Source organism: Coturnix japonica, chromosome 6, assembly GCF_054131305.1.
Source record: "Coturnix japonica strain WE chromosome 6, WE-NBRP24, whole genome shotgun sequence".
Taxonomy (NCBI): domain Eukaryota; kingdom Metazoa; phylum Chordata; class Aves; order Galliformes; family Phasianidae; genus Coturnix; species Coturnix japonica.
In genome coordinates, this window is record NC_140668.1 from 24,230,709 (window position 1) to 24,249,279 (window position 18,571).

Below are 18,571 nucleotides of genomic sequence, written 5' to 3' on the forward strand. Positions count from 1 at the left end.
TACCAAATCCAAATAGGGGGAGGCTGGATTCACACAGCTTGCAGTCATGCTGTGGAACTCATTGCCGTGTGCTCCTGCAGATATCGTGTGGGCATTTATGTGTGTTTATGGGAGGACTGGGGAAATCCATAGGAAGAAAATCCTTTGAGGAGCTCTAATTAAATAGAATCTCCATCCGGCTCTGTGTGTCTGTGCTGGACACAGTTGGGACGTGTTCAATAAGAGCATGATGCTTCATGCCCTGTGTTCTGCTATCTCACAGGCAACTATGTGTTGAACAGGATCCCTGTCTAGGTTGACCCAATATCCCGTATGGCTGTTCTTTTAAAGAATAGATAGAGATAAAATCTCATCTCTGCCTGCTGGGTCACAACTGGAAATGCTTCAGTGAGGGCAGGACAAAGGTTGGGCTGTCAAGAGGATCTGCAGAGTTAAGTGTGGGGAAGTCATCTGGGAAGCCTCATTCAGCCCTTTTGAAGTGTTAGGATTATAAAGACGCTCTGGAGTGAGAGGGAGTCAAGAACTGATTGTAATGCCATGGACTTATTACTAGGTGGCGGTAGTAAATCGTTAATGATGCAGAAAAAGTCCAAGTTTGCAGCAGAGAAAAGGCAGAGGATGTATTGATAACAGGCGTGTGATGAGTTATTGCCCACTCTGCTGGTAACAAGAGAGAATGCCAAACGTCTTCCAACAGGAAGGTGCTGTTTAGATCAATGGGGCCCAAATAGCTTTGACCTGCAAGTATTGGAACTGAGAATGGTAGGGAATTCCAAAAGGGTGGCTGAAGTTTGCCAGTCCTGAAATGACCTGCACACCCTTACCATGATGGTGAGGTTGTTTGGTTAATAAGTAAGTAAGGGTCAGGCATATAATTAGTGCCATGCATCTTATAACAAATACAGGGCGTGCTCAGAGGAAACCGACTTGTTTTTTTAGGATGACCGTGGTGATTTGATGAGGCTGACAGATTTAATGCACTTATTGTTGGGTTAGGTCCAGATCCAGCACTGGACAACGTATGAGTCAAAGAAATTAACCCTGTATATCATTAGCAGCAGAGAAAACATAAGAGAGAGTAGAGAGGAGCCATGTTAATATTTGAATGAGATTTTTACTGGAAGGAGTCAGCAGGGGAATTCTGGCAGTTAACTCTAGAGCCTCCATCACTCCCTGCTTTGTATTTGGCAGCCCTGTTTGGCATTGGTTTTGATCTTGCTGAGGGTGCTGCTGCCCTTGTACTGTAGGAGGACATGACACAGGATTGGAGCTGGTGTCACAGCTTGTTTATAGCTGGGGAGGGCAGAGCTGGCAGCGGGGATGGCTATTTGTCCCTGTGGGTGTGAGACTTAATGGGGAATCATTCACCATTTGTAGGCTGTGGTTTGCTAGGGCTCTGTCACAGCTTTCACTCACAGACTTTGCCCTCAGGTCCGTGTTTCAGTCTTGCACCATTCCATGACTTTTCTATTGGCATTACTGCACTGTAGTGCAATGAACTGGAAGCTCTGGACATCTACTGAATAGTTTACATTTTTCTGAGAAACCATGAGTGTGTGGAGTCCTCTGATGGTGCCCAAGGCCATGGATGGAGCCCTGGGCAACCTGGTCTGGTGGGGGACAACCAGCTCATGGCAGGGGTTGGAACTGGATGGACTTTGAGGTCTCTTCTGACCCAACCATTCTGTGATTCAGTTATTCTATGATTCAGTTACTGATTTCAGCCGAGTGTTGTTTCATTTCTTCTGTAGTCCATTTACCACATGCTGCTCCACATTTAGCAGGTTCTCTGGTCCTCTGTTGCCTTCTCGCTTGTAGGTTGGGTAAGATCAGGGGATGGTCAGAGCCCCTTCTTGTGCTTCTGCTTCAGTTTGGCACAGTGTATGTCAAGCCATATCAATTTAAAACACAGCAGTTATCAATTACACTGAGCATTTCTACATGTAAAAAAATGGTGTCCTGGAAGCTGTAGTTGCCATGTTGTTCTTCACTGTTGACATGCCTTCATTGCTGACATGCTCTTTTGTCTTTCTTCAGGATGGGATAAACATTCTTATGGGTACCACGGTGATGATGGGCACTCCTTCTGTTCCTCGGGGACAGGACAGCCCTATGGCCCTACATTCACAACTGGAGATGTCATCGGTTGCTGTGTCAACCTCATCAACAATACCTGCTTCTACACAAAAAATGGCCACAGTTTAGGTGAGTAAGGAAAGTTGTTCTCAAGAGGAAGGTGCTCAACTGCTGTTTGCTTGTAATAAGTTTCACGTGTTCTATCTCCTGTTCCATATTTGTGGGTAAGTTTCAAGAAACCAGAGAGAGAAAGAGCACTCAGCAGCAGTCAGGATTGTAAGTTGGCTTCAAGACATAAATACTTCCAACAGGTAAAATGGTTTCTGTACTGCTCAGTTTAAGTAGGTTGGGATTGAGTCCCCAGATTCTGCTCCTTTCTTCTGCTTCTGCGTGGCAGATTAGATAAGACAGCTAATGGCAGGGCAATGGGGAAGTGAAGAAGTGGGAAGCTTAGTATATTATTCAACTAGCTACAAAACCACAGTTACCAGCATCATTGCTTTTTAAAGGAACTTGTCCATTCATAAGCTGAACACATTGTTCCAAGTATTCCCAAACATAGATGTTAGCTCAGCATAAGCAGTCTGACGTAAACACTGACCTACAATTTGCTTTATTTCACAGTCATTCTAGTAGTTCTCCTAAAGCTAAGGACTTAAGGCTTCTGTCCAAAGGAGCATCTCACAGGTGTTTTCCAGGCATCTATTGTATCTCATCTGTCTAAAATAAAAGTTTGTGTCCTTTTTCAGCTGAAGTATCTTTCTCTTGGATGACATGGATAAATTCTGGTCAGTTTTTCTATAAGCCATGCAGTAAATAGGGGACAAACACTCATTTCCTTTGCTTCTCCTTGCTGTGACAGTTGCACTTTGTTGAATCACAGTGAAGAAGCTGGTAGAAAAATACCCAATTAAAAGAGTTATCAGAGTAGTTGTTTGAGTGACTGGCAGGGCTGAAGGAAGGAACAGGCCTGGAGTGCAGTATGTGCCTGTAATGTGTACAATCTCTGGTGAGTTCTTGGTAAGAAAAATACAAGGCTTCCCAATACATGAGAGATGGAGCTACAGCAGAGAGCCCAGCAAACGGGCTGCTGCTTCTGGTGAACACTTCTGGTTTCCTACCTAGCGAGACCAATCACTAGCTGTATTATTCTAAATTGAACTCAATCCTTGAGCAGTTCTGTACTGTGAAGACAAGTAGAGGTGTGAAAGCAACATCTAACAGTGTCAGTCAGGGGCTGTGGCATTCTCTAATGGTTTCATTCAGCAAGGAGGGCTGATGTGGTCGGCAGTGATTGAAGTGCTGGGGAGCAGCAGGCCATCAGTTGTAGTCCTGACCCCCACAAAAGCGACTGGGACATTTTGCTGTGTGTTTTGCAGAGGTTTATCAGGAAGGGGCTGAATGTGCTTTCTGTTGGCATACCCTGATGTGAAGTCTCCAGCTGCTGAGGCTGAATCTCTCTCCTTGTAGGGAATGAGGTCACTGCATAATGCTGCAGCAGATAGGAGAATATTCATGAGACTCATGAGCCCCTTTTTGATGGCAGTTAACTTGGCAGCAGGTTTCACAGCCCAGCCTCTGGGCGTTTTAATTTGTCTCACTTTCAGTGAACACACCGTAGCTTTGTCTTGCCTTAGATGTAATATTTTCTCTCTTCATCGTGACTCCTTCAGGACCATTGTGTAGGTACTGTTATCTTGGCTATCACAGTTTCTGGATGGAGTCTTGATCTTTGCTTGGAGCCATCACATGAGAACTGTTTGACATCATATGTAGTCTGAATTATCTGTTCTGGAAAATGTCTTCAGTATCTTCTGGCTGCTATAATTCAGTGCTTTGGACAAGTTCTGAGTGGGGTCCTGGCAGTGAAAAAAGATGATAGGGCTAGGAGTGTGGTGAGGGTGAATTAGGAGAAGAAGAGTGAGAACTGTGGGGCTCTAGCCGTTAAGCAGATGGTCTTGGATGTAGGCTGTGATTAGGGAATGCGACTGCTGTAGGTTTCTGTGATTAAGTGGATGAGTTTGCTCAGGGGGTGTTTCAAATACACAACTTAGACAGCAACCCGAGGTAAATGGACCTGCAAGGCTATAGAAAGAGCATGCAACCCTCTGAAGCACTGGCATAGATGTCCTGTCTGAATTCGAGTGCAGGTTCTTGGGAGACCAAGTTACCCATTTTGCCTGGTTTCTCTGTAATAAGAGTTTTACCTGAGTTGAGCTACATGGGCACAATAATGCTTCTCCTCAACAACTTAAGGCAGTATTTCACAGGCTGATATTTGATAATCTAGTCTTTAAGGTGCCCATCTTGCTGAATATGTTGGCACTTACTGCAGTCCACAGCACAGCAGGTGAAGGTGTTTCACACTGCTCCCCAGCACTGACCCTTCATTTAAAGTGAAGGCCTTTCAATCAGCTTGCCACTATGGACCTATAGAAGAGGCTTCTCACTCACTGACTCTTGTTTTGTAACTTCTTGAGCTGTCCAGTTCTTACATCTTTACATTTCTCCTGTATTTCACATTGGATCCAGGCTTTGGAAGTACTGGAGAGAGTGCAGTTTCAAATTCAGCCCCTGGTGGGGGCAGCCAGCCTATGGCAGGGGTTGGGACTGGGTGGCTGCTGAGGTCTCTTCCAACCCAACCATTCCATGATTCTTTGATTCATTGCAGCTTTTCTTTTACTGGTTGACCACCTGAAATCTCCCCATAAAACAGGCATAACATTAACATCAGAGAATGGTGTCCTCTTGCTTTGATGCAGGCTGTAATGCTTTTCAGTGCAGCAAAGAAGGGTTGGCTGAAGTGGGATGTGGATTAGAGCAGAAATGGATCCTGCTATGACTAGCGGTGATTTCTAGCAGGTTTTGCTCTATCTCTCTTCCCATATGTCAAAGTGAACAAAATGGGAAACCACACACGTTTTCTCCATTGCTTGTATTTGGAACTGTAACAGCATCGTGGAGGATGAAGCTGTTCTTTGCACAGTATTCCTCAGGTGTCCCTGGCTGCAGCTTGGTCCAGAGGCAAAAACATTCCCCAGCTGTAATGGAAAGCATTGGGATATTCATTCCTGTCTCTAGCTGCTAAGGAGAAGCAGCTACAGACCAAAGCTCTGGATCTATACACAAAGTGTGCCTGGAAAAGCACCTCCTTCAGAGTAACAGAGGGAGAAGCAAAGCAAAGAGGAGCTACTGTTTGGAAAAATTATGTTTTAAGGGGAGATTTCCAAGAGGTTTAGGCTTTCTAGGACCTTTCTCTAGATCCACCTTCTCCAGAGGAGCAGTTGGGGAGGGAAGGATCTTCTCAGTGTGACAAGTGGTGAAAGTCAGGGTCAGAGATGGGGCTGATTGAGGTGTAGTAACGTTTTGTAGCATGGTAGGGATGTCGTCAAGCAGGGAAAATATCTTTTATCTTTTTAATTGTAATTTTTTGTCCCCACAGGTATAGCCTTTACGGACCTCCCAGTAAGTACAACTCTTTTCAGTATTATAACTGAGATTGCAGACAGAAGGGAGGGGGAAGAGGATGGGGATGTGATTTTTGAAATGATAAACTTGCTTTTCTCATGCCCTGATAAAAAACGAGCAGTAAAACACAGTGCTGAATGGAGCAGGGGCTCTCTTTTCTGAAACTTCGTAGTCCCATGGCTGGGATGTGGGCTGTTCACACACCTCCTCTGTTCCCTCACCACCTCAAAGAATATGTCACTCGTTCTCCTGGAATTAAAGCCTGGATTCAGACTTTGTTACGGGTCACTGTCTTCCAAAGGCAGCATCCAGTGTGGGGAGTGTATGCGCAAAGTCACTTGCTGGTCTTATGTTCTGCCATCGGAGAGCACAGAAATGCCCAGTGATGTTATTCCCAGCTCTTTCCTTTCTTGCCCAGGGCATCTCTCTGTCCTGCTGTTCTTCAGTCTCCCTTGATCTCCTGCAATGATTTTGTTCTTCCCTCTCTTGCACACGTGTGTGTATTCCATAGTAGGTTATAATTCTGGCCCGTTTTGCTTTCAGTCCATTGCTTCTTGGTTGCTCTTCCAGAGAGTTAAGTCTGCTGCCCCTCCTGAGGAGGGAGATCCGAAAGCCACATTAGGCTTTTAATTTACACAGTGCAACTATTGCTAGAGAAATCTTGAAGCAGTAGGAAATAGGAGGTTGATACAGCTTGCAAGTGATATCTTTCATTTATTACAACATTGTGATCCAGGCAGGAACATAAGGTGGGCTGGTTAAGCCCCATTGCTTTTCCACCTCTTGAGCTTCAGTCACCTTTAGGGTGATTGTGTTGACGTAGCAATGAGACTACACAAGAAATGAAGGTGCACGCTATCAGTTTGGTGATTGTGACGTTGAAAGCGTGTGTTGCAAAGTTCCCCTTTTGGAGACAAGTGAGGAAGACACCATATTTGCCATAGCAGGAAGCTGAAATGGGGACTTGTAATTGAAACTCATGTTTTCTTGGGATAATTCTGACACACAGTGATGCGTAATTGCTTCAGCTTGTTCCAAATTTCAGTTCCCCTTGAAGAGTGTTTACATTTGGTCAAGTGTGTGTAGGTGGAAAAAAATGCACAGGCTGAAGTTAATACAGGAGTAACTGCTTGCAAATGGAAGTGGAGATCCCACAGAGGGGGTTTCCCCTCTATAAATCAGTGCTTATGGCTGGCTCTGTTTATGTACACGAGCCCTTATCAGGTTAGTCCTGCTCGGCAAAGCAGCCATGTGTGGTGAGAGTACAAATGTGCAAAAAGAATGTGGAAGGACCCAGAGTGGGACTGCAGGGGCACAAAGGGAGGAGAAGGTTGGAAAACCACTGAGGAACCAAGAGTGGGGCTCCACATAGAAGAGAGATCTGGGGTGAGCTGGTGTCTGGCTGCGTGTAATCCCACAGGAGGGGCTGGGAGGGTCACCAAAATGAGAAGGGTTTCTTCCAGGTCTTGACAGCTTGTTTGTTGACAGGGAGTTGCACTCCTGCAGTAGATCCTTGTTGTTACTGGGGCTGCTGTTGTTCCTTTGCTCCTCCATGACATAATACTGAGAGCGTTCATCTGAGTTCATCTGTATGGCTGCCTCTTCACCATCTTGATGCCACGTCCCACAAAATAATGGAATCTTAGAAGAATTTAGGCTTGAAGGAACTTCCAAAGGTCATTGAATCACAAAATAATCCCGAGTTGGAAGGGAACTGTAAGGATCTTCAAGTCCAGTCATCATGCCGAACCCCTGCTCTCTGCAGGGCTGGTTTCACAGCTAGAGCAGGTTGTGCAGTACTGCACCCAGTTAAGTTCTGAAGATCCCCAAGAACAGAGATGTTGTTGTCCCTCTGTCACCCTCCAAGGCCTCACTGTCATAATAAAACTCATCTGTTGATAATTCCTTGTGTGGGTGGCATGCTGCCTTGGAGTCATCAAAGTCCTCACCTAAGAGTTCTTCTACCATCCCTTTCCTTACCATCAGATGGGTAAAATACCCTGATAGCTGTTCTTGTCAAGGAATAAGGGAGTTCATTTGAAACAATGGAAGGTACTTAGTTTTGCTGTTTGAGGTTGAACCTGTTGCTCTGGTTTTATGCAGTAACTTCTAATAACTGCGCAGTAAGTCATGAGGTTCCTTGAGATTTACCTGTAAAGGGTCTGCTGCCCCTTCTTGTTCTCTTACGTGTTTCATTTTAAAGAGCAGCTCTTTGGTTTACCAAACCACGTAACCAGAACCAGTAAGAGAAAGCTGAGTTTAATGCATGTTTATTTCTCCTTCCCAGTCAAACCTGTACCCTACGGTGGGCCTCCAGACTCCAGGGGAGATAGTGGATGCCAACTTTGGGCAGCAGCCGTTTGTGTTTGACATCGAGGACTACATGAGGGAGTGGCGAGCAAAGATTCAAAGCACCATTAAGCGGTTTCCCATAGGAGACAGGCTAGGCGAGTGGCAAGCCATGCTGCAGAAGTAAGTCATTGTTCTGCTGTTCAGCTTCTTGTGTTCTCTTACATGCCCGTTTCTGCTTTCTTATGGCAAAAGTTGCTCAAATCTAATATGTGTTGTTTTACTTTCTCTTCTGTTGTTTTCTGTGGTTTGAAAACTGGCCGAGCCCAGAGGGTGGTGATCACTGGTGCTGAATCTGATTGGAGTCTAAAGATCAATACTGGCTCCAGTCCTGTTTAACATCTTCCTTCCTTAATGCCTAGAGTTCACAAGTGGATTCAACTACCAATTACCAATAATAGCTGGCCAAATAAGTGATAATAGAAATTAAGGGCCAGAATTGAAAGAAAGAAAGGATCAGAATGTTGGGGCTCCTTGAGGTCTACCTGAAAACCAGGAGCTTCTCTGAGGTTGGGATTTTCTGTGTATATAGAGAGAGGGAGCTGTGTCTTATGTGGCCAGGAGACATCAATGGCACTTACATAGTAGTGAGCTCTTACAGATGACCTTTAGGCAGCAGTAATTACATAAGTACTGTGTATACACTGGAAGTTTTGGTTTTTTGTTAGAGCCCTGGTAATGAGCTGAGTTTGTTCACTGAAATTACAACTTCTATTGATTTTTTTTTTTTCCTGCATCGGGATTACTTTGCATTACCAATGCCTCTTCATCCAGTTGTGTTCTCTTGTTTTCTAGTATGGTTTCTTCCTATTTGGTTCATCATGGGTACTGTTCAACAGCAACTGCCTTCGCCAGGGTCACAGACACTGCAATCCAGGAGGAACAGACCTCAATAAAGAACAGACAAAGTAAGTCTATGGGGTGGTCACATGTTGCATTCTGGCTGCATTATTTGACTGCAGCACTGCTGTCTGGAACAGAGGTAGTGCCAGACTGGTGGAGAATAGATCTCATCACTTGCACTGAACTGAAGTCACTGTGCTTCCGAGGTTCCTTTGGATTTGAGTTAGACTCAGTGATCACCGTGGATCCCTTACAGTGCCACTATTCTAGTCCCAGATGGAACTGTAGGTGTCCCTGCAATGAGCATGTTGGACTAGATAACCTTCAGAGGTCCCTTCCAGCTCAAATGATTCTATGATTCTACAGTTCTAAGAATTGATGTTTTGTTGTCTGCCTTGAATACTTCTCTTTCCTCTGCAGTGGTCCATCTCTTAGCATGTAAGCCCTCTTGGCTCCTGTAGAATAAGGCTTTGCAGCTTTCTCCTGCTGCACTTTTGCTTTTTCAGCCATTCTATTCACAGACTCAGACCACAGGCTCACAGAACATTGGTGTGTTTTCTGCATTCTCTCACTGAATGCAGGCTGTGCCCTGCCCTGTGTGTTTCCCTTTCCTTTGTGAACCGTTTCTCACATGGCCATCACACATCAGGTGCATCACCTCCGTATATCACATGTGCTGAGCCAGCATGCAGTTAGTTTGGATACTTTGCTCATTGCTCAGAGTAACAGAGCTGCTGCCCATTAGTGCCTTTGTATGGTTAGTGCTGATGGGTTTGTCTGCTTCCCAGGCCTTGCAGCCCTCACCCACCTGGTGCTCTTGCTGGTTTGGGTCTCCCAGTATGCGAGACAACCTGGTCTGATCTTTGTGAGCACAGGTGACAAGGGAGCCTGGAAGGAAGGAATACAGAGCTCTGCAGCTGGGGCTTAAATAAAGGTGTGAAGAGAGCACAGGTGGGGAAACAAAAAGAGAAGAAGGTAGAAAAGGCAGAGACATCTGTGAGTGCTGCCAGACAAGGCAAGGAGGAGAGCTGGCAAAAGCAGTGGGACGTGGAAAGTTGTGAGCAAGGAAATGGAAGGAACAGAAGGGAATGAAGGAGACCCAGGGGTTTCCCCTCTCAAATCCTAACTTCCCCAGCACCCTCCTTGCTCCCATCAAGCTGTCGTGTCCTCAGACTTTCCCACTGCTGCCTAAGCTCCTCTGGCTAAAGGAGTAAAGGTGCAGAGCATTCCACCCCGGTGCACCCACGTCATCTTTCAGATGCTCCAGGTGTTTCTGAGCTCCGAACAGATTCTGTCACATTTACAGACTTTTCTTCATCCTAATCTGTAATAAATACAGCGTGCTCCCCAGTTCTTCCCTAGCCCTTGTGTGAAGAGGTAGTGGGGAGCTGTGTGACGTACCTAAGACTGCTCTCTGAGTGTTGGCCTGCCCTGTGTGTCAACAGGTTTCCTTTTACTTTCAGGAATACAGAAGCTAGTATTAGCAGGCCGAGTCGGAGAGGCTATAGAAGCCACCCAGCAGCTGTACCCTGGCCTCCTAGAACATAACCCCAACCTGCTCTTCATGCTAAAGTAAGTATGAATAGCTTTCTGCTCCCTGATGCTGTAATGTGAAGCTGAAGGAGATAAGGGGCTGTTCAGTCATCCAGGGAGGCTGCACACCTTGGTCTGAATTCTGCCTGAGGTTCCATTGGTCACCAGTGTTTCTAAGTTACAGAGTAGAAGGGTGAACTCTCATTGGCAGTTTTAGTATGTGCCCTGAAAAACCATGGTCTAATTTTGTACTACCTGTGGAGATGGTGGAAATGAAAGCATGTCATAAAGGAACAATGCAAAGGAAATAAATTTGTGTTTTGGGACTAAGAAAACTCTCTTTATCTCACTGTGTGTCCTCATAGCAGGCTTAGCATCACAGTGATTCTCTTGGGTCCAGAGCAGAGCGGACTTGGGAGCATTTGTTTAACTGGAGGAGTATTTCTAAGGCCTGCATCTGAATCTGTGAAGAGTTTCATCTCTGATGCTATGGCCCCATTGACACCAAAATGCTTTTTCTCCCTCTCTCTGCCTTCACTGATGCTAGCCAAGGTGGAACATTGTGTTGATGATCCTGGTGCTCCCCCAGGTGTGGGGCTAAAAAGAAGGGTGACTGCTGTTATACTGCTTGTCTGTCTCAGTGTGGTTCTCAGCATTCATTAGCACCCGCGTGGCACTACATGAACTCAGAGTACTCACAATACAAATATACCAGGAGTCTGAAACGGCTCTTTTGAAGCCAAGAAATAACTCCTGTCCAATTCCTAAGGCTTCTGCAGGCAGTAGTGAGGAAGCAGCAGTGCAGAACATGCTGGCTGTCACGCGCCCTTTTCTTCTTCCTTCCCATGAAATCAGGTGTCGGCAGTTTGTGGAGATGGTGAACGGGACAGACAGTGAAGTCCGTTGTTTCAGTGCACGCAGCCCCAGATCCCAGGACAGTTACCCTGGGTCCCCCAGCTTAAGTCCCAGACACGGATCCAGCAACTCACACATTCACAGTACCGGTAGGTGCTTTATTTTATTTCCTACGTCTTCCAGTGCAAAGAGCAAATATTAAAGGCAGGCTGCTGCACTGTGCATTACCTTCTGCTTTCTGTGCTGAAAGTGCTCCTTTCCCTTATGTTGCTTGCTTTCCAATAGGGCCCCTTTTGAAAGAACAGTGTGGTTCTTTCCATATTCATTTGTGCTTTTTCTAAACCCCATGAGTTTAATATTGCTGGATAATTAAGATCTTTGGTCTTTTGCTGTCTTCCTTTGAGGTCTACTTGATAAACTGTTGTTTTCCCAGCAGAGTGTCAGTCTGGTCTCATTTTTCCCATCCTTCTCTTAACCTTCAGGAGCAGATAGTCCTACCTGTAGCAATGGAGTCATGTCCACAAAAAGCAAACAGAGTCACAGTAAATACCCAACGCTGAGTTCATCTTCATCATCCTCCTCCTCCTCCTCCCCCTCATCTGTGAACTACTCAGAGTCCAATTCTACAGATTCTACCAAATCTCAGCAGCACAGTAGTACGAGTAACCAAGAAACCAGGTATCGTTTTCTTCCTTGTAGGTCCCTAAGGAGGGTGATGTGGTGGGAGAGGGCTCGGTGTTCTGTCTGAAGAGCATCTGTCCTGCTCTTTCTAAACAACAGAGTAACTCTTCCTATCTGCAAGGTCACTGCTGTTCCCAGCAGACACAGACCTGTTCCAGTTCCCTGTTCTGGCTCAGGCTTGCAGGCTCCTTTCATAACAGGAACCTGTTTTCATCAGTTGCCTTCAGAAACCGGCAATGATTTTTATTGCACTGAATTAAACCATCTTGCTTCCTGTGGTTTAACTGGCAGCTAATTGTGGTCAACTGGCCGCTGTTGGGTATCGTTTGTCATCCAAGCTGTTCATTTCTTCCCTACTGTAAACATCTGACTTTCCTTTCTTCTTTTATCTGCAGCGACAGCGAGATGGAAATGGAGGCTGAGCACTACCCCAATGGAGTCCTGGAAAATTCATCCACCAGGATAATGAATGGCACCTACAAACACGAAGAGATCCTACAGACAGATGAATCCAGCATGGGTAGGGCCTCAGGCAGGAGAGGCAATGGGAGATGGGAAGAGCTGAGATCAGGAGTTAACGTAGCAGTTGGATCATGGGGTGAATGAAGTTCTCAGTATACCAGTTTTACCAGGGAAATAGATCTGTCTCAGAACTGAGACTAGGTTTGACTTTTCATAGCAGTGCTGTTGATACTGTGGGCTGTGGAAGGCAATAGGAGTCACAGGTTTGTTTAGCACTGGTTGTGAATTCCAGCACAGAGCAGCCCAGGCACTTCTAACAGCTGAAGAAATGAACTGAGCTGAAAGACTGACTGATTCCCAGCTGCAAAGGGTCTGAGGCACAGTATGGTCAGCTAGAACTATCTTGCTTGTGGGTGCTTCAGCCTGGAGGGAGATAGGAATCAGCAACATTACCTCTGAAACTGGGAATTCCTCCAATTACTGGCATCTTATAGCTACCAAACATTGGAAAGTTGGAGATGTTTTGGTATCTCTGACTGAGACCAGAGTTTGCTAGACCAGGTTTTCTGTGGTGTGTGGACTACCTTACACACAGCCAGAGCTGCAAGTTCCCATGATCTTTATCAGAGGACTTGATCTGTAGGTAGTCTGCAAGCATTAAAGAGAATTCAGGGTTGCCCTATGCAAAAACCACAGCCCACTATTGTAGTGCAGGGCTCAGAAAAAGCCTCTGCTTGGATAAACAGCATTTAACTGCTCCTGAAGGGGAAGGATTTATGGCTAAGGAAGGGCAGGCAGCCTGCCGTGCATTGAGCTGTGGTGAGGAATGAGACAACTCCTCCTTCTCCCCTACCTTTCTTCTAGAAGACAGCTGTCCCCAGAGGCAGCTCTGTGGAGGGAACCATGCTGCCACCGAGCGGATGATCCAGTTTGGACGGGAGCTGCAGATGCTGAGTGAACAGCTGTGCAGAGAATACGGGAAGAACACACTGCACAAAAAGATGCTTCAGGTAAGCCTGGGCCTTATGCTGCCTCACAGCAGTTCTCTGGGTTAGGGCTGGAGCTGTGAGTTTCCTTGTAGGGCTCTGGGTGTTCCCCATTCCTGCAGCTGGTGAGGATGAGGGCATCTATATGAGGGTTGGAGGATGAAACTCAGTGAACCCAGTTCTCAGCACAGGAGAGAAGGAATAAAGTTCCAGGGGTAACTGTATGGTCTTCCTCTCTCCAGGCTGTGCTCTGCCTGCCTTCCTGCACAGAGTGGAGACAGCATCCTCTTTAATCTACTGTCTCGATGGGCCAGTGCAGTCCCTTGCTGCCAAGAAGAAAAAGGCCATTTCTTTTCAGGAGGCAGGAACTGTCACATTGGTGATGGCAGGAGGTGCCCAGCACACAGACTGGGCAGCTTTCCTGTGTGTTTGCAGCCGTGTGTGACCTCACTGTATCTTTCTGTTCTCTCCCACAGGATGCATTTAGCTTGTTAGCTTACTCGGACCCTTGGAATTGCCCTGTTGGTCAACAGCTGGACCCAATCCAGAGGGAACCTGTGTGTGCTGCTCTTAATAGTGCTATTTTGGGTAAGACCTGGTTCCTGTGTGAGCACTATCCACTGGACATACCTACTCACAGGTGCTGTCCTGTGGCAGGCAAGCCTGTGAGAGTGAGGAGAAATTAGGATGTACTTGTCCATAGCTTTTGCTTCTCCTTCTAATGCAGGGGAGGGCTGTAGCTGGGAGTGAAGCTGCAGAGGATGGGTGCTTCCAATCTGGCCTTTTTTTGGCTCCCTTCCTCGAGTCTTCCTCAGTGCTGCTTCTAAGAATTCTCCTTAGGACTTTCCGCCCCAGCTTACCAGAGAGCCAAGATTGGATGCATTTCCCTGCTGCATTTCTCTTCTTTCTTGTTCTGAACACACCTTTATCAGTTTACTGGCCTTAGCACGGCTGTTTTCCTTGCTGTTTGGGTTGACAGAGTTTTGACCTGGCACCATTCTGCTTTCTGATGGGAAATGCAGTTGCTCTGTTGCCACAGCTTGTAAATGCAGCAGGTTCCCACAGTGTTAGCTCTAAGTTAGAGGGGGCCATCAATTCCTCTTACATTTAAAGCCACACTGAACATGCAGTCTTAAGCGCAGGCAGGCTTTGTATTCCCTTTGAACATATGTCTCTGAATGTTTCCCATGGCGTGGTGTGCTTGGTGAAGCTCAGATACCTGGCTGTGTGGAGCCTGTGGTTGGAATCAGGGCTGGGTTACTGGTGAAGACCCGCTTGGAGTATTGGATTCAGGAGAGTCCCTTTCCTTGACAGTCAGCATGGCCAGGTGTGCATCAAGGGTCTCATTTCCAGCCACTGTTTGACCAGCAGTGCTTGGGGAGTCCAGATAAGGCTCTTATGGATGTCTCCAGAGAGAAATGAAAAGCGGTGTCTGGACATCCTCTGATGCACATCTTAACTGCAGCAGCTGAGGATTCCCTCTTGCAGACCTGGCAAAAATGGCACTGAAAAAAAGTGGTGACCAGTGAGTGAGTTTGTCTACATTGTGGGCTACTGCTTAGATTCCCATAAGGAGGAGGGGGAGCAGTTGCCTCCCCCTTAGGGCTAATTTCTCCCACCTCTCTTTATTCTCCCATGCTCTGATCTCTCACGCTTTGAGGGTTTTCTGGCAGACACAGAGGCAGAAGGAGCAACGCTGCCGTTTTTTTGCCATGGACATCTTTGAGAAAGCAGCACTTTCTAAAAGGCCCCGTTGAGTCATGTCCCTGTGGGTGGGCAGGTCTGTGGGGTATGCCCAGGAGCAGCAATGCAGAGCCAGCGTAACTCAGGGGTTCTTTCCTTCCAGAGCCAGGGATGCTCAGCCTGGTGCCCAGGAGGGACCTGCAGGTGAGGTGGCCTGTGGTGGCCATGGTGCCTCTTGTAAACAGATTTCTCCTTTTGCCCCCACAGAGTCTCAGAACCTGCCAAAGCAGCCCCCACTGATGCTTGCCCTGGGCCAGGCCTCGGAGTGTTTGCGACTTATGGCTCGTGTGGGCTTGGGCTCCTGTTCCTTTGCCAGAGTAGACGACTATTTGCACTAGCCACCAGAACAAGATGGAGCTGACATCGTCGAGTGCTGCCCTTCACCCTCCGTTGCTGCCACTACAACGCCACCTCGTCTGTAGCCCGAGCTCCCACCAACACCCCCTCTAGCACACACACACTGCCTGTGAAAGGATCTGTTCCCTCACCACCGTGTGGCCATTCCTGACCCAGGAGTGACTGGCAGACCTGACCCGTCTCCCCGCCACCGCTGCGACTCCGGCGGCACTCAGTATTTCGCTGGTTATTCTAATGTAGCGCCTTCCAACGTAGGGATTTCTCTTTGTTTTGATTTGAGTTGTTTCTCATGGATCCACCAGTATTTTAATCTGGAGAGTTTTGCTGAGCTGGTTTCTGCTGATACACGGAGGAAGCTCGTGAAGTCGGTGACACCTTGTTCTTTTCTTCCCTCCTTCCTCCCTCCGTGCACACACAACATCATCCGTGCTGGTTACCTGAACTCTTCTCGCAGTGGCAGTTCAGAGGGATTATTATTATATATTTTTTTTTAATTTTATTTGAATCCTGTTTATTAAAAAGGTCTCTTCCACCTCCACAAAGTCACTGATGTATTTATTGCCCAGAGATTCAGGGCCAGCCGTGCACTTCTCACATCCCCGCAGTGAGGTGTGTCCTGTCCTATGCTAACCATGGCAATTGGATTTGGAGGAGCTCGGTCTTTCCTGTCTCTGTGAGTAGGAGAAGTAGAAGATTTGGCATTGCCTGTGTCAGTGGCCACACAGTAGAAACATCCCAGCCCCTGAGAAACGGGCAAATATGGCAGCTAGAGGGACAGGGCTAAGCAATCACCTGCTGTACTGATGGGAGCAGGTGGTGGTAAGGAAGAGCTGTGGATGCTGCCTAGTCGGGCTGTTGGTTTTTGTGCTACATCACCAAATCCTTGTTTTTCTCCACATGGAAGGGCTCTGCCACTAAGACTCTATACAATAGTATTTAATGAATGATCACTGCTCTGTTCTGTTGTTTTGAGGTGACTGATTTGAAGTGTGCTCATCCTTGCAGGGTACAAATGCTCAGATTGCAGGTTAGGATCAGTGCTATCTTTCTACCCATTTAGAAAGGAATGGCAATGTTTCTTTGAGGACTAAGAACGTGATTTTAGTTCCAGGTCCAAAAGTGGCCAACAAGGATCATTGGGTGAGTAACCTGCAGGTAAGACAGACATGGCAATGTGTCACTGCTGCGGATTGGGGACTCCTAGTGCTTCTAAGGCTTTGGTATTCAAACTATCTATTTCTAAGTGCATTTTGAACTGGTGTACCATGTGAGAAAGAACGTCGGTGTCAGAACTCTGCCTGTGATGTGAGAGCTCTGAGAGTTCGCTGCATTTGCAGATGTGATTTGGATTCATCCCCATCCCTGGAGGTGCCCAACGCCATGGGTGGGCTCTGGGCTGCCTGAGCTGGTGGGGCATCCAGCACAGGGCAGGGTTGGGGGCTGGGTAGGCTTTAAAAGGTCCCTTTCAACCCAACTGTGTACCATGATTTGCTGCTGGAGTTTGAAATAAAGGCAGAGCAGGGGACCAAGTGTTCCCTTGGGGCACTGTTGGCTCACCCCATTTGGATTCCTGTGCTGTTGGCCATCATTTGGCTCATTGCTGTCTGGCTGCAGTCAGACTTCTCTTCCATCTGTGCAGCAGCACCGTCTTTGTCTCCTTCTGAGTTTTCTGTTCCTTCTTTTTAGGGCAGTTTTTAGTTCCTTTTAGCCAAACCTTGTCATGGATCATCCTTGGGCTCCCAGCGAAGCCGTCACCTGATGGTGACAGGGCCAGGTCGCCTCCTGCCACCAATGTTGTACATCACGCAGCCCATAGCCTGGTTTTACGTGTAAAAGTCTCCTGGGCATTGTATTCTTGTGGTTGTTCCTTCGTGCTTTGCATTTTGGAGCCTTTTACGATATCAGTGAGAGTTGATTGGGTTGCTGCAGTCATTTTAAAAAGGGAATCTGTCACACCATCTGTCACACGGTCTCATTAAGGCATCGTTTCCATTCTTGAGCTTCATTTCTGAGACTCCCTTGAACAACTGCCAACAATCAGAGCTGGTTTAAGCAGCTGTGGGGGGGTGAATTTACCATCTCTCTCCATGGGCATCAGGCACAGGAGACAACGCTCTCCTTAAAGCACACCTTGTTGGGTTGCTGTGGTGCTGCTGTGCTTTGATACCAGTCTTAAAACCCAGGTAACACCACATTGGAGAGGGTGTGTTGGTGGGGCATAGGCAGGTCTGGGGAGGAGAAGGGAGCAGCTGAGAGCCTCCTCCAAAGGCAGCATCACCTGCTCCCCATTGCCCTTCCCTGGGTTTGGAGAACACCATCCCCCTGGCTCCAGGAGCTCCTTTTTATCTCCAGAAAGGTGGGATTTGGACTCAGAAACATTCTTTGAGTCCATGCAAACCTGTGTTTGCATGCTGAGCTCCCCTTTGGGCATCCCGGGACTGCTCTAACACTCTGCGTGGGGTTTTGTCCCCTTCCTTCCTCTGTGAGCACCAACGGGGTGGATTTGAGGACAGTAAGGATGTGTAAGAAAACGTTCAGCACAGAAACGTGGTCACTCTTTCAAAGGACATCGCATTGGTGAACGCTTCCATTGGGATGCTCCCATGCCGTGGCTCTCCAGCCAGGACCCAGCGGTGCCAGGCACAGTGAACTTATAACTCAGGTATGAACTGCTCGGCTGGAGATGGGGAAACAAGGGCCTGACGTTGGAGGGTTTCCTCCTCTGTGGCATGTCAGCTCCGTGGACGTCACATGCATTGTGCACATTGGTTCAGTATCAGCGTAGTATTTGTGAATTAAGTTATCTGATGCTTCGCATGAAAACTTGAAATAAAAAACCACAACAAAACAAGGGGGGGAGGGGGATTTTAACTGAGAAAAGCCTATGAGAATATACTGGAAATATGGCAAAGAAATCAACGTTCCGCTGTATATTGACAGAATTATTTTTATTAAAATACACATCCATGTGCAAGCGCTCGTGTGGAGCTTTGTGCTTTGTGGGCCCTGTGCATGGTGAGCTCTGTGTCTGCAGGAGCTTCTGGTTGGCCCCGGGGTGATAGAAACAGCCACACAACAGCCCAGGTTGGAGGGACCAACTCTGAATGCTGACACATGGGGGGGGGTGCTGGATCCTGCAACCACATCACAGGGTGTGCTGCAGCTCCTATGGGGACACTGGGGTCGTGGCAGCTGGGGAGATGAGTCTGGGTCTGATC

General features: G+C 47.2%; 1 protein-coding gene across 9 annotated transcripts in view; it reads left to right on the top strand.

Annotated features, from left to right (window-relative positions):
- Positions 1-18,327, top strand: part of RANBP10 (RAN binding protein 10) — a 48,990-nt gene extending 30,663 nt beyond the window's left edge. For 6 of the 9 annotated variants that reach the window (XM_085550966.1, XM_015873678.3, XM_085550968.1 and 3 more), the window contains 11 exons: positions 2,038-2,205; positions 5,519-5,541; positions 7,832-8,016; positions 8,689-8,801; positions 10,200-10,308; positions 11,125-11,273; positions 11,607-11,802; positions 12,201-12,325; positions 13,132-13,277; positions 13,730-13,841; positions 15,204-18,327. In XM_085550966.1, coding sequence (XP_085407092.1) covers positions 2,038-2,205; positions 5,519-5,541; positions 7,832-8,016; positions 8,689-8,801; positions 10,200-10,308; positions 11,125-11,273; positions 11,607-11,802; positions 12,201-12,325; positions 13,132-13,277; positions 13,730-13,841; positions 15,204-15,334 — 1,457 coding nt within the window. In that variant the 3' untranslated portion in view covers positions 15,335-18,327. Of the gene's footprint in view, positions 1-2,037; positions 2,206-5,518; positions 5,542-7,831; positions 8,017-8,688; positions 8,802-10,199; positions 10,309-11,117; positions 11,274-11,606; positions 11,803-12,200; positions 12,326-13,131; positions 13,278-13,729; positions 13,842-15,203 lie in introns of all 9 variants that reach the window. The other 3 variants (XR_014947454.1, XR_014947455.1, XM_015873677.3) reach the window with 3 other exon arrangements.
- Positions 18,328-18,571: the final 244 nt, after the last annotated feature.